The 12,863-nt window shown below is 49.7% G+C and overlaps 1 protein-coding gene across 1 annotated transcript in view; it reads right to left on the bottom strand.

Moving 5' to 3' along the window:
• Positions 1-12,863, bottom strand: part of ATG2A (autophagy related 2A) — a 45,172-nt gene that overhangs the window by 13,572 nt on the left and 18,737 nt on the right. Inside the window, exons 16-30 of the mRNA XM_048514235.1 lie at positions 10,017-10,119; positions 9,650-9,812; positions 9,368-9,510; positions 8,896-9,044; positions 8,472-8,629; positions 7,592-7,742; positions 6,077-6,270; positions 4,859-4,939; positions 4,510-4,616; positions 3,681-3,773; positions 2,788-2,858; positions 1,607-1,683; positions 1,179-1,349; positions 885-1,011; positions 12-220 (exon numbers count right to left, since the gene is read on the bottom strand). Coding sequence (XP_048370192.1) covers positions 12-220; positions 885-1,011; positions 1,179-1,349; positions 1,607-1,683; positions 2,788-2,858; positions 3,681-3,773; positions 4,510-4,616; positions 4,859-4,939; positions 6,077-6,270; positions 7,592-7,742; positions 8,472-8,629; positions 8,896-9,044; positions 9,368-9,510; positions 9,650-9,812; positions 10,017-10,119 — 1,997 coding nt within the window. The remainder of the gene's footprint in view (positions 1-11; positions 221-884; positions 1,012-1,178; positions 1,350-1,606; positions 1,684-2,787; positions 2,859-3,680; positions 3,774-4,509; positions 4,617-4,858; positions 4,940-6,076; positions 6,271-7,591; positions 7,743-8,471; positions 8,630-8,895; positions 9,045-9,367; positions 9,511-9,649; positions 9,813-10,016; positions 10,120-12,863) is intronic.

The following is a 12,863-nucleotide window of genomic DNA, read 5'->3' as shown; positions in this document are numbered from 1 at the left end:
GGTGCCCTTACCGGGATGCCTGTGCCTGGGGCATCCAAGATGCAGAAGTCGTCCGTGTCTGTGGCCTCACTCTCACACTCACTGTCTTCTGAGGGGCTTAGATCCAGCCCTTTCCCCTCAGGGGCAGGGGCTGGGACCTTGCCCTTGACTGCAGCACCCTTCTCTCCTGGGAACAGGTAAACGGACACTGGAGAGGATTGCCGCCTGAATCCGGAATCACCTGGGAAGAAGAAGAAAAAAAGAAAAAGAAGAAGAAGAGGAGGAGTAGTTTGGATTTATATCCCCCCTTTCTCTCTTGTACGAGACTCAAAGGGGCTTACAATCTCCTTTCCTTTCTCCCCTCACAACAAATACCTTCTGAGGTGGATGGGGCTGAGAGAGCTCCAAAAAGCTGTGACTTGCCCAAGGTCACCAAGCTGGCGTGTGTTGGGAGTGCACAGGCTAATCTAGTTCACCAGATAAGCCTCCACAGCTCAAGCGGCAGAGCAGGGAATCAAACCCAGTTCCTCCAGGTTGGAGACTACACCTGGCCAAGGCTTGCTCTGTCCATGCTAGATAACAGGGTCCTGGCCAGGCCACCCCCACAGACCCACTAGCAAAAACATCCCTTGAATACTGAAGATCCCATCATGTGCAGTAAATGAGTTTTGATACCAATTGCGGGACTGCATAAAGTGAAAAAGCTTCCCTTTGTTGAACGAAGGAAATCTCAAGAAACAAGAAGCACAGGGTGTGTGGAAAGAGGGTTTTATTCACTTCTAAGGGTTAGAATTTTGGGCAAGCAAACCGATGCAGAGTTTTTGTGCCGTAAAGCAAAAGCGGCAAGAATCTGGACTCAGAAGAGTCAGAACAACAAGGCAAGTACCCCAGTCCTCCCTACTTACCAGACTCAGTAGACAGCTCCCGGAGACTCCGCTCCGTATCAATGAGGGCATCCGTGAGGTCCCGCTGGTTAATGGCTGCTGTCTCAACAGGGGGGCAAGACGGCAGCGATGCTGGGCTCTCGGACAGCTAGCAGAGGAAGAGAGGAGGGTTCAGCAAGCTAGGGTGGGGACATCCTTGCCAGGAAAGGGACTATGTCAATACCCCACTGCAGACGTGGCAAGGACAAGGATGCTGCAACCCCAGGCCTCACCTTTGTGGACAGAGGCTCTGATCCAGCCTTCATTCACACTCACCTGCACCTTCTGGCCGGCAATCTCGGTGGGGCTGTCATGCCGAGGCGGAGGGTGTAGGTCGCCGTTGTTAACCACGTACTGGATAAGGTTTGCAAGTGCCGCGCACGAGTCTGCACAGGTGTGCACGTGAACAACGTTGTTGGAACAGCGAAGCTCGAACAGCGGCTGGGTCTACGACCAGGAGGATAAAAAGAATAAAAAAACCTCAACCTGCTTTTTCTCTTGCTTGTCAAGAGGCTAACAAGGTACAAGAAACAGGGCCCTTCAAAAAACCCTGTTCCTTTCTATTTGATCCAGATTGGGTGGCACAGGATTCCAGGTGGTTTCTGAGGAAGGAGTCTCTTGTACCCCAGTCTGCTGCTTAATGCAGAGCAGGAAGTGTGCAAAGGTCAGCACAGGTCCTCTACAAGGTCCCTCTTATCACTCACCAGTTTCCCATCTGTGGCTCCCTTCCACGTGGTGATCACCAACTCCAGAAGATCCACATCCACAACACACACGTAATCTGAGAGCAAGAGAGAAGCTGTAACCCCATCATGCCCGGAACCCAAGTTCAAACTCATAGAAGGCGAGGAAAAGGACAACACGATGCACCACCAAAAGCTTGCTTTTTGCCTTAACTGGATTTCAGTATGGAAGCATTTGGCTAAGCGCTATCATAGAAAGCAAACTATGTGTAATTCAACCCAAACCGGTGGCTGTTGTGGCCGTGGGCTGGTAGTTTCAGCCAAACAAGCCCACAACACTCAGTTGATTCCAGCTGTGAAAGCCTCCGATAACATCAACTCAAACAAATAACCAGAATAGCGCAAATTACATTCCACCAGAGGCGTACCTGGGCCAAACTGCGCCCAGTGCACAGGGGGTTTTTTCCACCACCACCCCGGCCCCCCTTCCCACATTTACCTTAGTTCCTTTCCTTTTTCTAGTACTTTTTCAGGCTGAAAAAAGCAGCCTCTTCACAGTTCAGGCTAAAAACTGCCCGAGGAACTATACTTCCCAGGAGACCTTGTGAGCCCCAAGGTCTCCTGGGAACTGAGTTCCTCAGACCATTTTTGAGCCTGAACTGTAAATAGGCTGCTTTTTTCAGCCTGAAAAAGTACTAGAAAAAGAAAGGGAACTAAGGTAAATGTGGGAAGGGAGTAGGGCGGGATGGGGTGTGGGGGGTCACAAGGAAAAGGGGGAGGGGCCGGGAGCGATTTTCCGCTCCAGGCGTGCGCCCGGTGCACGACGCACCCCCCAGTCCCATTGCAGCTCCACCACTGCATTCCACTGGCTCAAACAGGAACTACAAGAACCCAACGGTTGTGGGTTTCCCCAACTTGTTGTCCTGGGGAAAATAAAAAGCTCCCTTTGTCTGGATGCTCGAGATGGAAGGAGCCGAGGACAGGTAACTGGCATGCTGCAGGGATGCCTCATTCCTCAACACAGAGATGGGGCAGATGGGACAGTATGGCAAGTTGCCGTCACGTATCTCAGCCTCAGACTTGTTCCTTGGCTGCAATCAAAATGGGCATTCAAGGGCACTGCAAGTCTCCTTTTGACGGACATCTCTTCACAGCCTAAGGTGCACGAACAACAGGGATGCAGAGGATCAAACAGGCATTACCTTTCCTCAAGTCACCCGTCTCAGAGTCGCATTTGTTTGACAGGTAAATGGCAGAGTCGTCCAAAATGAACCTGCGGAGGGAACAAGAGAGCTACTCAGAGCCTTCCGCTTCCCTGGGGAGCAGGGGTCTTCACCTCACTGTCTCTTCATGACATACTCAGTTAGTGGGCAACATGGAGGAGTAGCAGCTCCGTGGCTCATGCCAAAAGCTTCCAGGTTTAGTCCTAGCCTTCTCCATTTAAAATAATCAGGTAGCAGGTAATCTTTTGCATCATCTGAGACTCTGGAGAGCAGCTACGAGACAGAGAAGGTCATACTGATTTTGCCGCAACAGGGATCAGGATAAGGTAGCTTCAGGGGCTCAGAGGAACAGCAGTGGCATAGTGGTTAAGAGCAGGTGCACTCTAATATGAAGGAACCGGGTTTGGTTCCCCACTCTGCCGCCTGAGCTATGGAGGCTTATCTGGAAATTCAGATTAGCCTGTATACTCCCAACACATGCCAGCTGGGTGACCTTGGGCTAGTCACAGTTCTTCGGAGCTCTCTCAGCCCCACCCACCTCACAGGGTGTTTGTTGTGAGGGGGGAAGGATAAGGAGTTTGTAAGTCCCTTTGAGTCTCCTATAGGAGAGAAAGGGGGGATATAAATCCAACGCTTCTTCTTCTTCACATGAGTAAGTGGCAAAGGAAGAACCCCTGTCTGCAGCTGATAGTACACATCAATGAGAAATGCAGATCACACACTTTTCAGCTGAAAATCCCCACTTTATTCTTCCCTGCAATGGAAAATCAAGACGAGACCCAACCTGGCTTCTCACACAAACTCCCTGAAGCTGCCACTTCTACGGTGCAACACAGTGAGCAAAAATTACTTTGAGGTGCAGTGAGACCCACCGGAGGAGGAAGACTGACGTATCCACGATTATGTTGCTTGAGAGGGTGAAGGTCTCGGCTGTAATGAGGACCCGGATTGGTAAATAGAGAGGCCTGAGGGGGAACAGAGCAGAATCAAGCATGGGGGAGAGGAAGGATGGCCAGGCACATCCACCACAGCCAGCCATAGATCGTCTCCGCTTTCATGCATAGCAGGAAGAAGCTACGTTCTCTACACCTGCCTCCAAAATGTGGCTGCTTTGAGTTAAAGTTCCAGCAATGATAAAGCAGCCAGAGCATGTCTTCCCTTCCAGGACAGATACCGTCTTGGGGGGGGGGAGGGGGCGTAGCTGCCACGGGGACACGTGTGGACAAATGTCTCAGGCACCCACCATTTGGTCACACGGAGGGCAGAAAATTTTGAGTTTGTATATTTTTTTTTGCATTTTTAGTGTTTTTGACGTTTTTGGCCAGCAGGGGGTGCAAATATCCCCCCCCCCCCCCCCCGCCAAGCAGCACCATTTTCAATGTTGTTTAAACTAGGGGCCCCCTGAGTGAGTTCTGATTTGTGAGTTGGGGCATGTTCTATAATGTGATGGAGACTTTGAGATGACCTGGTGCAAAAAATAATTCTTTAGCTGGGGGGGGAGGGGGGGTGCGGAAAACTCAGATCTTGCACAGGGCTCCGTTTTCTATAGCTACGCCTCTGGAGGGGGGAGCACACAAGCATCCTCAGCAGACATCCCCATTCCTATACCTTAACTGGCCACCCCCACCTCCATTTCCTGCTCAGCACTCCACAGATGCCTTTGGCTTTCCAAGCAACCCTGCCCGCATCTCTTCTTCCAACCTGTAATCCACTGCGCAGCTGAAGAAATGGGTGTGCAGCACCGTGATGACTGTGGGAGGCACAAAGCCCAGAATTGGGTCATCTAGAACATCCAGGAAGTCAATCATCTGGGAGAACAAGACAGACAAGGTAGAGGAGATGGAGAAGAACACTCCCTCCCCTCATCCATACACCTGTCTCCGCTAATAGTCCTCCATCAACGGCCCAGGAACATGACCAGCGCCAGTCAAAACAACCCAGCTGGCTCCCACATCTTGCTTTGCCTGTCACCAAGAGGACCCAGAACCCTTGAGAACCTCGTGCAGATTTGGGAGAATAGACCTCAGGGAGGAAAGAGAATAGACCTCACCTGTGTATACCAGCTCTGGTGTGTTAGTGCCATGTGATGTCGCATTGTGGCACCTACCAGTCGCAGAGTCACCAGAAATTCCTGTAAAAGACATGCAAGAATCTCAGCCCATGTTGACATGTGTAGCCATTCCAGTTTAAGCGCCCTTTCAACATGTTTTAACTTTGGATGGTTGCTGCCAAGGTGGTGTTGCCAATGTGACATTTACACATCACCAAAATCAGCAGACGCTTTTCCGTAAGCAGCTTCTACAGGACACCTGGCAAAAGTTTTAACCCCAATTTCCCTCTTTCAAAAAATACAGTAGCCTCCTCCTGAGAATGCCTGTTCATCTGACTGTCAGAGTGGGAAACAGCTCTGGAGTATCCCTGACCTCCTTAAAGTGGAATACCACCCCACTAGAAAGCAAATCCCAACAGCTGGGTGGCAGAACACAGCCTAAAAACGGCCCCAAGAACATCCTTCATCAGGCAAGATGATTTCATCTGTGATACAAACTAGGAAAGCCATAGCTTTCTATGCTGGGAATAATTAGGAAAGGAATTGAGAATAAAACTGCCAAGATTGTCATGCCCTTATATAAAGCAGTGGTGTGACGGCACTTGGAGTACTGTGTTCAATTCTGGTTGCCATCTCAAAAAGGATATCGAAGAGATAGAAAAAGCGCAGAGAAGGGCAACGAGGATGATTGAAGGATTGGAGCACCTTCCTTATGAGGAGAGGCTGCAGCATTTGGGACTCTTTAGTTTGGAGAGGAAACGTCTGAGGGGGGATATGACTGAAGTCTATAAAATTATGCATGGGGTAAAAAATGTTGACAGAGAGAATTTTTTCTCTCTTTCTCACAATACTAGAACCAGGGGCATTCATTGAAAATGCTGGGGGGAAGAATTAGGACTAATAAAAGGAAACATTTTTTCATGCAACGTGTGATTGGTGTTTGGAATATGCTGCCACAGGAGGTGGTGATGGCCACTAACCTGGATAGTTTTAAAAGGGGCTTGGACAGATTTATGGAGAAGTCGATCTATGGCTACCAATCTTGAACCTCCTTGATCTGAGATTGCAAATACCTTAGTAGACCAGGTGCTCGGGAGCAGCAGTAGCGGAAGGCCATTGCTTTCACATCCTGCATGTGAGCTCCCAAAGGCACCTGGTGGGTCCCTGCGAGTAGCAGTCTGATCCAGCAGGCTCCTTTTTATGTTCTTATGTTCTTACTTTGATGTTCTTCTCCACATCCAGGTTGATCTGGATAGCCATGGAGAACTTCTTCACAGGCTCATCCTTCTTGACCTCTGATGGCCAAGCCACGGTGCCCTCCTGGGAGGCGTAGATGGTGGGGTTGAGCCCCTCAGGGGGCAAAAAGCTGGGGATTTCCAGATGATCGGCCATGAGGTAGTCCTCAACCACAGCTGCGCAGACAGAGGAGGGCGTCCAAAATTAAGTCTGTGCCAAAACCTACCACCTTCCTCGAGTCAATGGCATTTCAATGAAGTAAGACCCCTCCCCCTCCTCATAGCTCTATTCCCCTCCCACAAGCAGTTCTTTGAGGAAGTGGAGCCACAAGGAAATCTTCAGGTGGGGAAGAAATGGCTCATTCTGGAGCACATTAAGTCCTCGTGGGCAACTGATGAGATCAAAGCTGAACCCACTCCCCTGCAGTTCAGTCTATATTGGAAATGGACTGGAGGAGATGCTAGCATGCCGCCTCAGTGTACACACAAAATTGCCACGCAAAAAAAGCAAAACAAACGTGGAGTTGGAAGGAACCACACAGGCCATCGAAGTCCAACCCCCTGCTCAATGCAGGATCAACCTAGAGAGCATCCCAGACAAGCATTTATCCAGCCTCTACTTAAAAGGCTGCCAGTGAGCGGGGAGCTCACCAGCTCCGCCAGCAGCTGATTCCGCTGTTGCACAACTCTTACTGTAATTCCCCCCCTAATTATCCAGTAAATCTTTCTGCCTGTAATTTAAAACCCGAAGTTTTCCATTCATTTGAAGCTGGCCTTCCAAGTTAGGCAGGAAGAAACCATGTAAGTCAATGGTCACATAATAATGGAGAAGGGCACACAGTACTGGGTTATGGATGGAGTGTTGGACTAGGACCTGCATCACCTGGATTTAAATCCTCACTTGCCTATGAAGTTCACTGGGCGACCCTGGGCTAGTCACTTGCTTTTAACCTGGCCCACCTCGGAGGGTTGTTGCAAGGATAAAATGGAGGTAAGGAGCACGTGCACTGCCCTGAGCTCCTTGGAGGAATGGCAAGCCAAAATTGCTCTACAGCAGTGGTTCTCAACCTTCCGATGCCGCAACCCTTTAATACAGTTCCTCATGTTGTGGTGACCCCCAATCCTAACATTTATCCATTTTACAGATGGAGAACACTGATGCAGAGAGTCTTAGGTGACCCCTGTGAAAGGGTCGTTCGACCCCCAAAGGGGTCGCGACCCACAGGTTGAGAACCACTGCTCTACAGCAACTTCCACTATTTACAGGTTGTTGTCTTCCCAGAGGTTGCTGGCCCAGGGACCTGCAAGCATCCCCTCCCCAGTCAGCAAGAGACAGCTCCACCCTCCAGAACCCTCTTTGGGCACTTACTAACACGGGTGGTTTGAGAAGCTCCAACCTGATCAATAGCTACAAGCAGCAACTGATTTCTGCACACTTTCGGTGCTGCTGACCAAGCCCCCCAGCAGGCTCTTCTGCTCCATCCCACCGCAGTTGTACCTTTGTGATAAAGTGCGACCTTCTCTGACTCGATGCAGAAGTAGCCGAGGTCCTCGCGGCCTTTGTACTGCGAGACGCTGAAGAGGCTGCCGCTCTCCACGTCCAAGACCAGCTCTCCATGGCAACCTTCCAGCTTCTTACCACCCTCACCCTGCAGGCAAAAAAGAGTCCCGTCAACAGAGTAGATAATCCTGGATCTCAGCCCAGACACTTATGGGTGCACCAGAGGGCCTTTCAAGAGGCTGCTGGGCCAGCTCTGCATTGCTCCTTTCTTCCCTGAGCAAGAAGCAGCTATGGGGCTGCTCCAAGTTCACCTACTCTCTATTAACTATTTCAGCAGGCTCCCGTATCTGAGGATTGGCAAGCCAGCATAGTCCATTAAGGGTTTTCTAAATTTTTCTTCCAAGCAGAAGCCAAAAGTGACCAGCCCACCCCCCCACCCCTCAGGGCCAAACTGTATGCAAACTGGTCATTTCTACCCAAACACAGGATTTGCATTCAGCAATACTACTGCTGCTAAAGAGAATGCAAATGCAACTAAAAATGTAAATGGACTGATAACCTCATTCGCAATACAATGCGCTCAACCGCACCTTTGCGTAGCAAGTTCCAGCCAAACACTTACTGATTGGTTCCCCACCCTGAGACATGGACAATATATACCCCATACATTTCCTTCTCTCTGGACACAGGGGGTAACAGACTTCCCTCTGTGATACACCTCGGAAGATGCCAGCCACAGATGCAGGCGAAACGTTAGGAACAAGATCTACCAAACCACGGCCACACAGCACGGAAAACCCACCACAACCAGTTGAATCTGGCCATGAAAGCCTTCGACAATACATTGTCATTTCTTCCCAGCCGCTGTAAGCATTACCTTGGCATCGCACAGAGCGGTGACCCGGCCCTTCCCCACTCGGAGCATGATGGAGACACAGCTCTGGAGAAACTGGCTCCTTTGCTCCCCCTTCTTCCGCTGTGCGGCTGCCTCGTCTGATGAATAGAAGTGGGAGTCCTCCTCTTCAGAGTCAGAATCTGGACAGGTATGTTTTGAAAAGAATGTAATTTCTTTTCCCCCTCCGGGCATGCCCCAAAAGCTCTGCCCCCTGCCAAGGGAGGAAATCCAGGAGTTCTGAGCTCCTGTCACTCCATTCCGCACTAAGAGAGGTAACAGGCTCGTGCGTTCCGGCTGCGAGACAGTCGGAGCTGTGACTTGACCCACATCCAGAACTATTCTCCAGGTAAGGATGGCCCTGAAGTGTCTGCCCCCCAGAGCCCAGCGTGACACCATCATTCCTCACCCAGTTTAAAGGCCGACTTGCACATCTTGAAATCCTCCCGCCAGCGGGGGAATGCCTCAGCAGCTGTGGTGCTCACGTGGCCCCCCAGGGGATCCGAGGGGCTTGGAGGAGGGCTGAAGGGCTCCCACATCAAAAGGTCATTATTGATCCTGCGGGAGGAGGAAATGGAAGACACCGCCCCTTCCCATCAACATCACATAACCCCAAATGCACGTAACAGTTCACCTTGACGTTCTCCCTTCCGTTTCCGTCCCACCCTCTGTCATCCAGAACCGGATAGGAGCAGCTAGATGCCAGCCCACAGGTAACGACTATCCTCCACCCATGGCTAAGATGGGAAACAGCATGCGGCCAACGCGGCACCAGAACAGACCATTTTACGGGCAGAAAAGCCTCAAGGGAAAACACAGAGCTCGCCAGGTGACTCCCGCCGGCCCTGTCTCCCCTAGATTTGCAGAGTCACAATTCTGACCTGTTGTAAATGCTCTCGTAGAACTCCTTGCTGGGGAGGAAAATGTGTGCGGTGGGGAACAGCACCTCTAGGGCGTACTGGGAGGCTGCCATCGTCTGGGCCTGGAACTCTGCCATCTCCTCAGGATCCCCAGGGATCACCATCTAGTGGAAGGGGAAAGAAAAGACCAGAACTGAGATGAATCAAGACATGGCAGGGAAAGGCCTGCAGGAAAGCAGGAGTAAGTCCAGGGAGGGACTGGCTGGCACCCTGACCAGCTGACCGCTACGCCCAATCACTCACCTCCTCCGTCTCGTACATGGTCCTTTTGGAGGAGAAGGGGGAAGGCTCGGGCTGCTTCAACTCACACGGGCTCTCTGCTGACGAGAGCTCCATCTCCTCGACCTTAGCAAGGCTCAAGTCCCACTGAGGGTCGCAAGCCTGAGGGTGGAGGGTCAGAGTGATTCTGTCGGGGAGAAAACAGCACGGGGCAGGGCGCTGGGGTCATCAGGGTGGTTCAATGCCACACAGTTGGAGGGAAACACCAGCCCAAGCCAGAGCGGAGGGGAGACAGGGCAAAGCACCCCTTTCCCATCCACAGCAGCCAAGATGACAACCCCCAAAGCTATCTGAGCTGCAATTCGGAGGGAAGCACGGGAGACAACCTTACTTTGGGAGGATGTATTTCTTTTCTGTCCCTTTGGCCAACAAGTTGGGGGCTTTGCCCACCCGGAAGCAGGGCACCGAAAGCTTCTCACCATCTTCGTACACACCTGCGAAGAGCAAGGGCAAGAGAGACAGCCCCTCAGGCACGAGTGGCCTTGCAAGTGGGCTTCCGACTGCCCCTCCCCCACATCCAGGGCCCTCCTCAGACTCTCCCCTCAGCAATCTTTGGGCTGCCACACGCATATGGAGATACACCCCAAGCATCACATCTCCGGTTCTTCACTAGCTGACCAGTCAGGCCCACTTTTGTGCTGAGTAAGCAACAATACTTAAGGCCGCGAAGGCCAAAATAAAACAAAAATAACATTTAATATCCACACACATCTGTCAGTTAAAATACCTAAAGCAAAGACAGCATTTACTTTATAAACAGACAACCCCCCCCCAGCAATACAGTCTAAACAAGAAAGAGCAGCAGAAGTATAAAAACTGTATAATTGCCACAAGTCACTGTAGCTTGAAAATTAAAATGTTACGTTAGCAAAACCATCAGAGGCCTTCCAGAATGAAACACATTGTGTAAACTGGTTGTGGTGGGTTTTCCGGGCTGTGTGGCCGTGGTCTGGTAGATCTTGTTCCTAACATTTCGCCTGCATCTGTGGCTGGCATCTTCAGAGGTGTATCCCAGAAACACATAGTGTGTAACAGACTTCCCTCTGTGATACACCTCCGAAGTTGCCAGCCACAGATGAAGGCAAAACGTTACGAACAAGATCTACCAGACCACGGCCACCCAGCCTGGAAAACCCACCAGAACCAGTTGAATCCGGCCGTGAAACCTTCGACAATATATTGTGTAAACTTCTGAAGACTAATCTGACATCTGCTAACATAAACAGAACTGGCAAAAAGACGGATTCAAACTGGCGAGATGGGAGAGAGAAGGTTGAATAATGAATGATAAAGCACTCAACTCGTCCTTGCACAAAATAGATGGAACTTCCAATCCTTTTCTCTGCTCCTCCCAGTTTATTTCTGTGCAAGCTGGCATTAAAAGCTCACCTATAAACTGATGGCTGTAAGCCATTTACACTTTTGTAAACCCAGGCCAGGGTAAAGAAAAGGCTGGAACAATTTAAGACTGTCATTAACATTATGAGTAGAATCACATGTAACAGCCTCAGAACTTCATACACCCCTTTCTTCACTGTTCTCACCATTGACAGAAATAAGACCAGGCATTCGCGAATACAGTAAACCCACCAATGGTGACCTTTCCTGAAAATGCACAGTTAAAAAAAATCAATCATCTACGCTGGGGTGTTGTGTGGTTTCCAGGCTGCAAGGCTGTGTTCTAGTAGCATTTTCTCCTGATGTTTCGCCTGCATCTGTGGCTGGCATCTTCAGAGGATCTGATGGTACTTGCTTTACTACCATCAGATCCTCTGAAGATGCCAGCCACAGATGTAGGCGAAACGTCAGGAGAAAATGCTACTAGAACACAGCCACACAGCCCGGAAACCACACAACACCCCAGTGATTCCGGCCGTGAAAGTCTTCGACAATACAATCATCTACATTGCCTGACCCTACAAAACCAAATGCGCTGGCCATAACAAGAATCATTGCTTCAAGCAAGAGCCCACTAAGAGAAAAGGTTGCTGACTAATATCCACCAGGCATCAATCCTGATCAGAGAATCCATCCTCTATAAAAGGCATGGGAAATATTTACAAGAAACTATCCCATTTGTGGCAACCCTTCACCCACATTGTCATGCAATTCAAAAAAACCTTCAAAAAGCCTTTTGCGAGTCTCCTTTCTACTACTTTTTTGCTAGCCTATGCTCATAATCTGCAAGGCTTGCATTAAAGCTATCAAAAATGGGCTTCGTTGCAAATCCTCCGGTATCAGCCATCTTGAAGATGCTACTTACACCACGCTCTAACCCCACCTCAATAATAAAGGTACAATGACTGGGGAAACACAGACACCAACATGCAAATCCAGCAATATCAGAGAAGGCAAATGCCCTGGACATCACATAGAGTAGGTTGAGAGAGCAACCACAGGTCTTAGCATTAATTCCTGTGGAAGACCGCTTAGAACATTTTCCACCAGAAAAGCCATCTGATGCCAGGATGCTAGAAGCAAGCAATACACTGATTAAAAATTGTTTTTAGTATTGGGAATATTCATTCAATGGGGGTGATTCTTACCCCCCAAAGTAACATACAGTACTTCACCTTTCCTTTTTGCTCAAGTTTGAAGAACTAACTGGCTCTTCTGTTGTAGGAAGAACTACTTAAATTGGAAGAAGGCTATTTGGAGGACGGTTGGGGCCCTACCCCAATCTATGCTTTTAACTTTGTTCACATTTTAAAGCTCTTGCACTATGCAAGAATTCCCCCTTCTTGAGGACTCTTTCTATCCTCAGCCTGCTTAAAAAGTCACAAACCTCAATCTAAGTAAATGCTGGGGCCTATTTTTTTTTTAATTGTGTTAGTGATGAGGATAGAAGATGAATCTTTTCTGCTAAAACTTGCTCTACTTCATGGGTACACCTGTTAACGTTCTTGCTAAGATGCACTCAGAAAGGCTAACAACAAAGTGCTGTAGATAAAAACAGAAGGCATGAGAGAGACCATACTGCTCAACACAGAAATAAAACATATCCCCCGACACTCCCAAGCACAACACTGGTCCTCCCCCACTGTCCACTTCTGCAATTTGACCAAGTATTTCACCCAACATAAGCCTTGACTTCTTTTGACAAGGTTCACAGTATGCTGGGATTTTACGCTGTATTATAGAGGCTGTGCAGCAGCTTTCTGCAGTTGCTGGGGAAGGA

This window comes from Sphaerodactylus townsendi, linkage group LG01 (genome assembly GCF_021028975.2).
Source record: "Sphaerodactylus townsendi isolate TG3544 linkage group LG01, MPM_Stown_v2.3, whole genome shotgun sequence".
In the NCBI taxonomy this organism is placed as follows: Eukaryota; Metazoa; Chordata; class Lepidosauria; order Squamata; family Sphaerodactylidae; genus Sphaerodactylus; species Sphaerodactylus townsendi.
The sequence above is the reverse complement of the archived record's forward strand: the minus strand, read 5'-3'. Positions and strand labels throughout refer to the sequence as shown.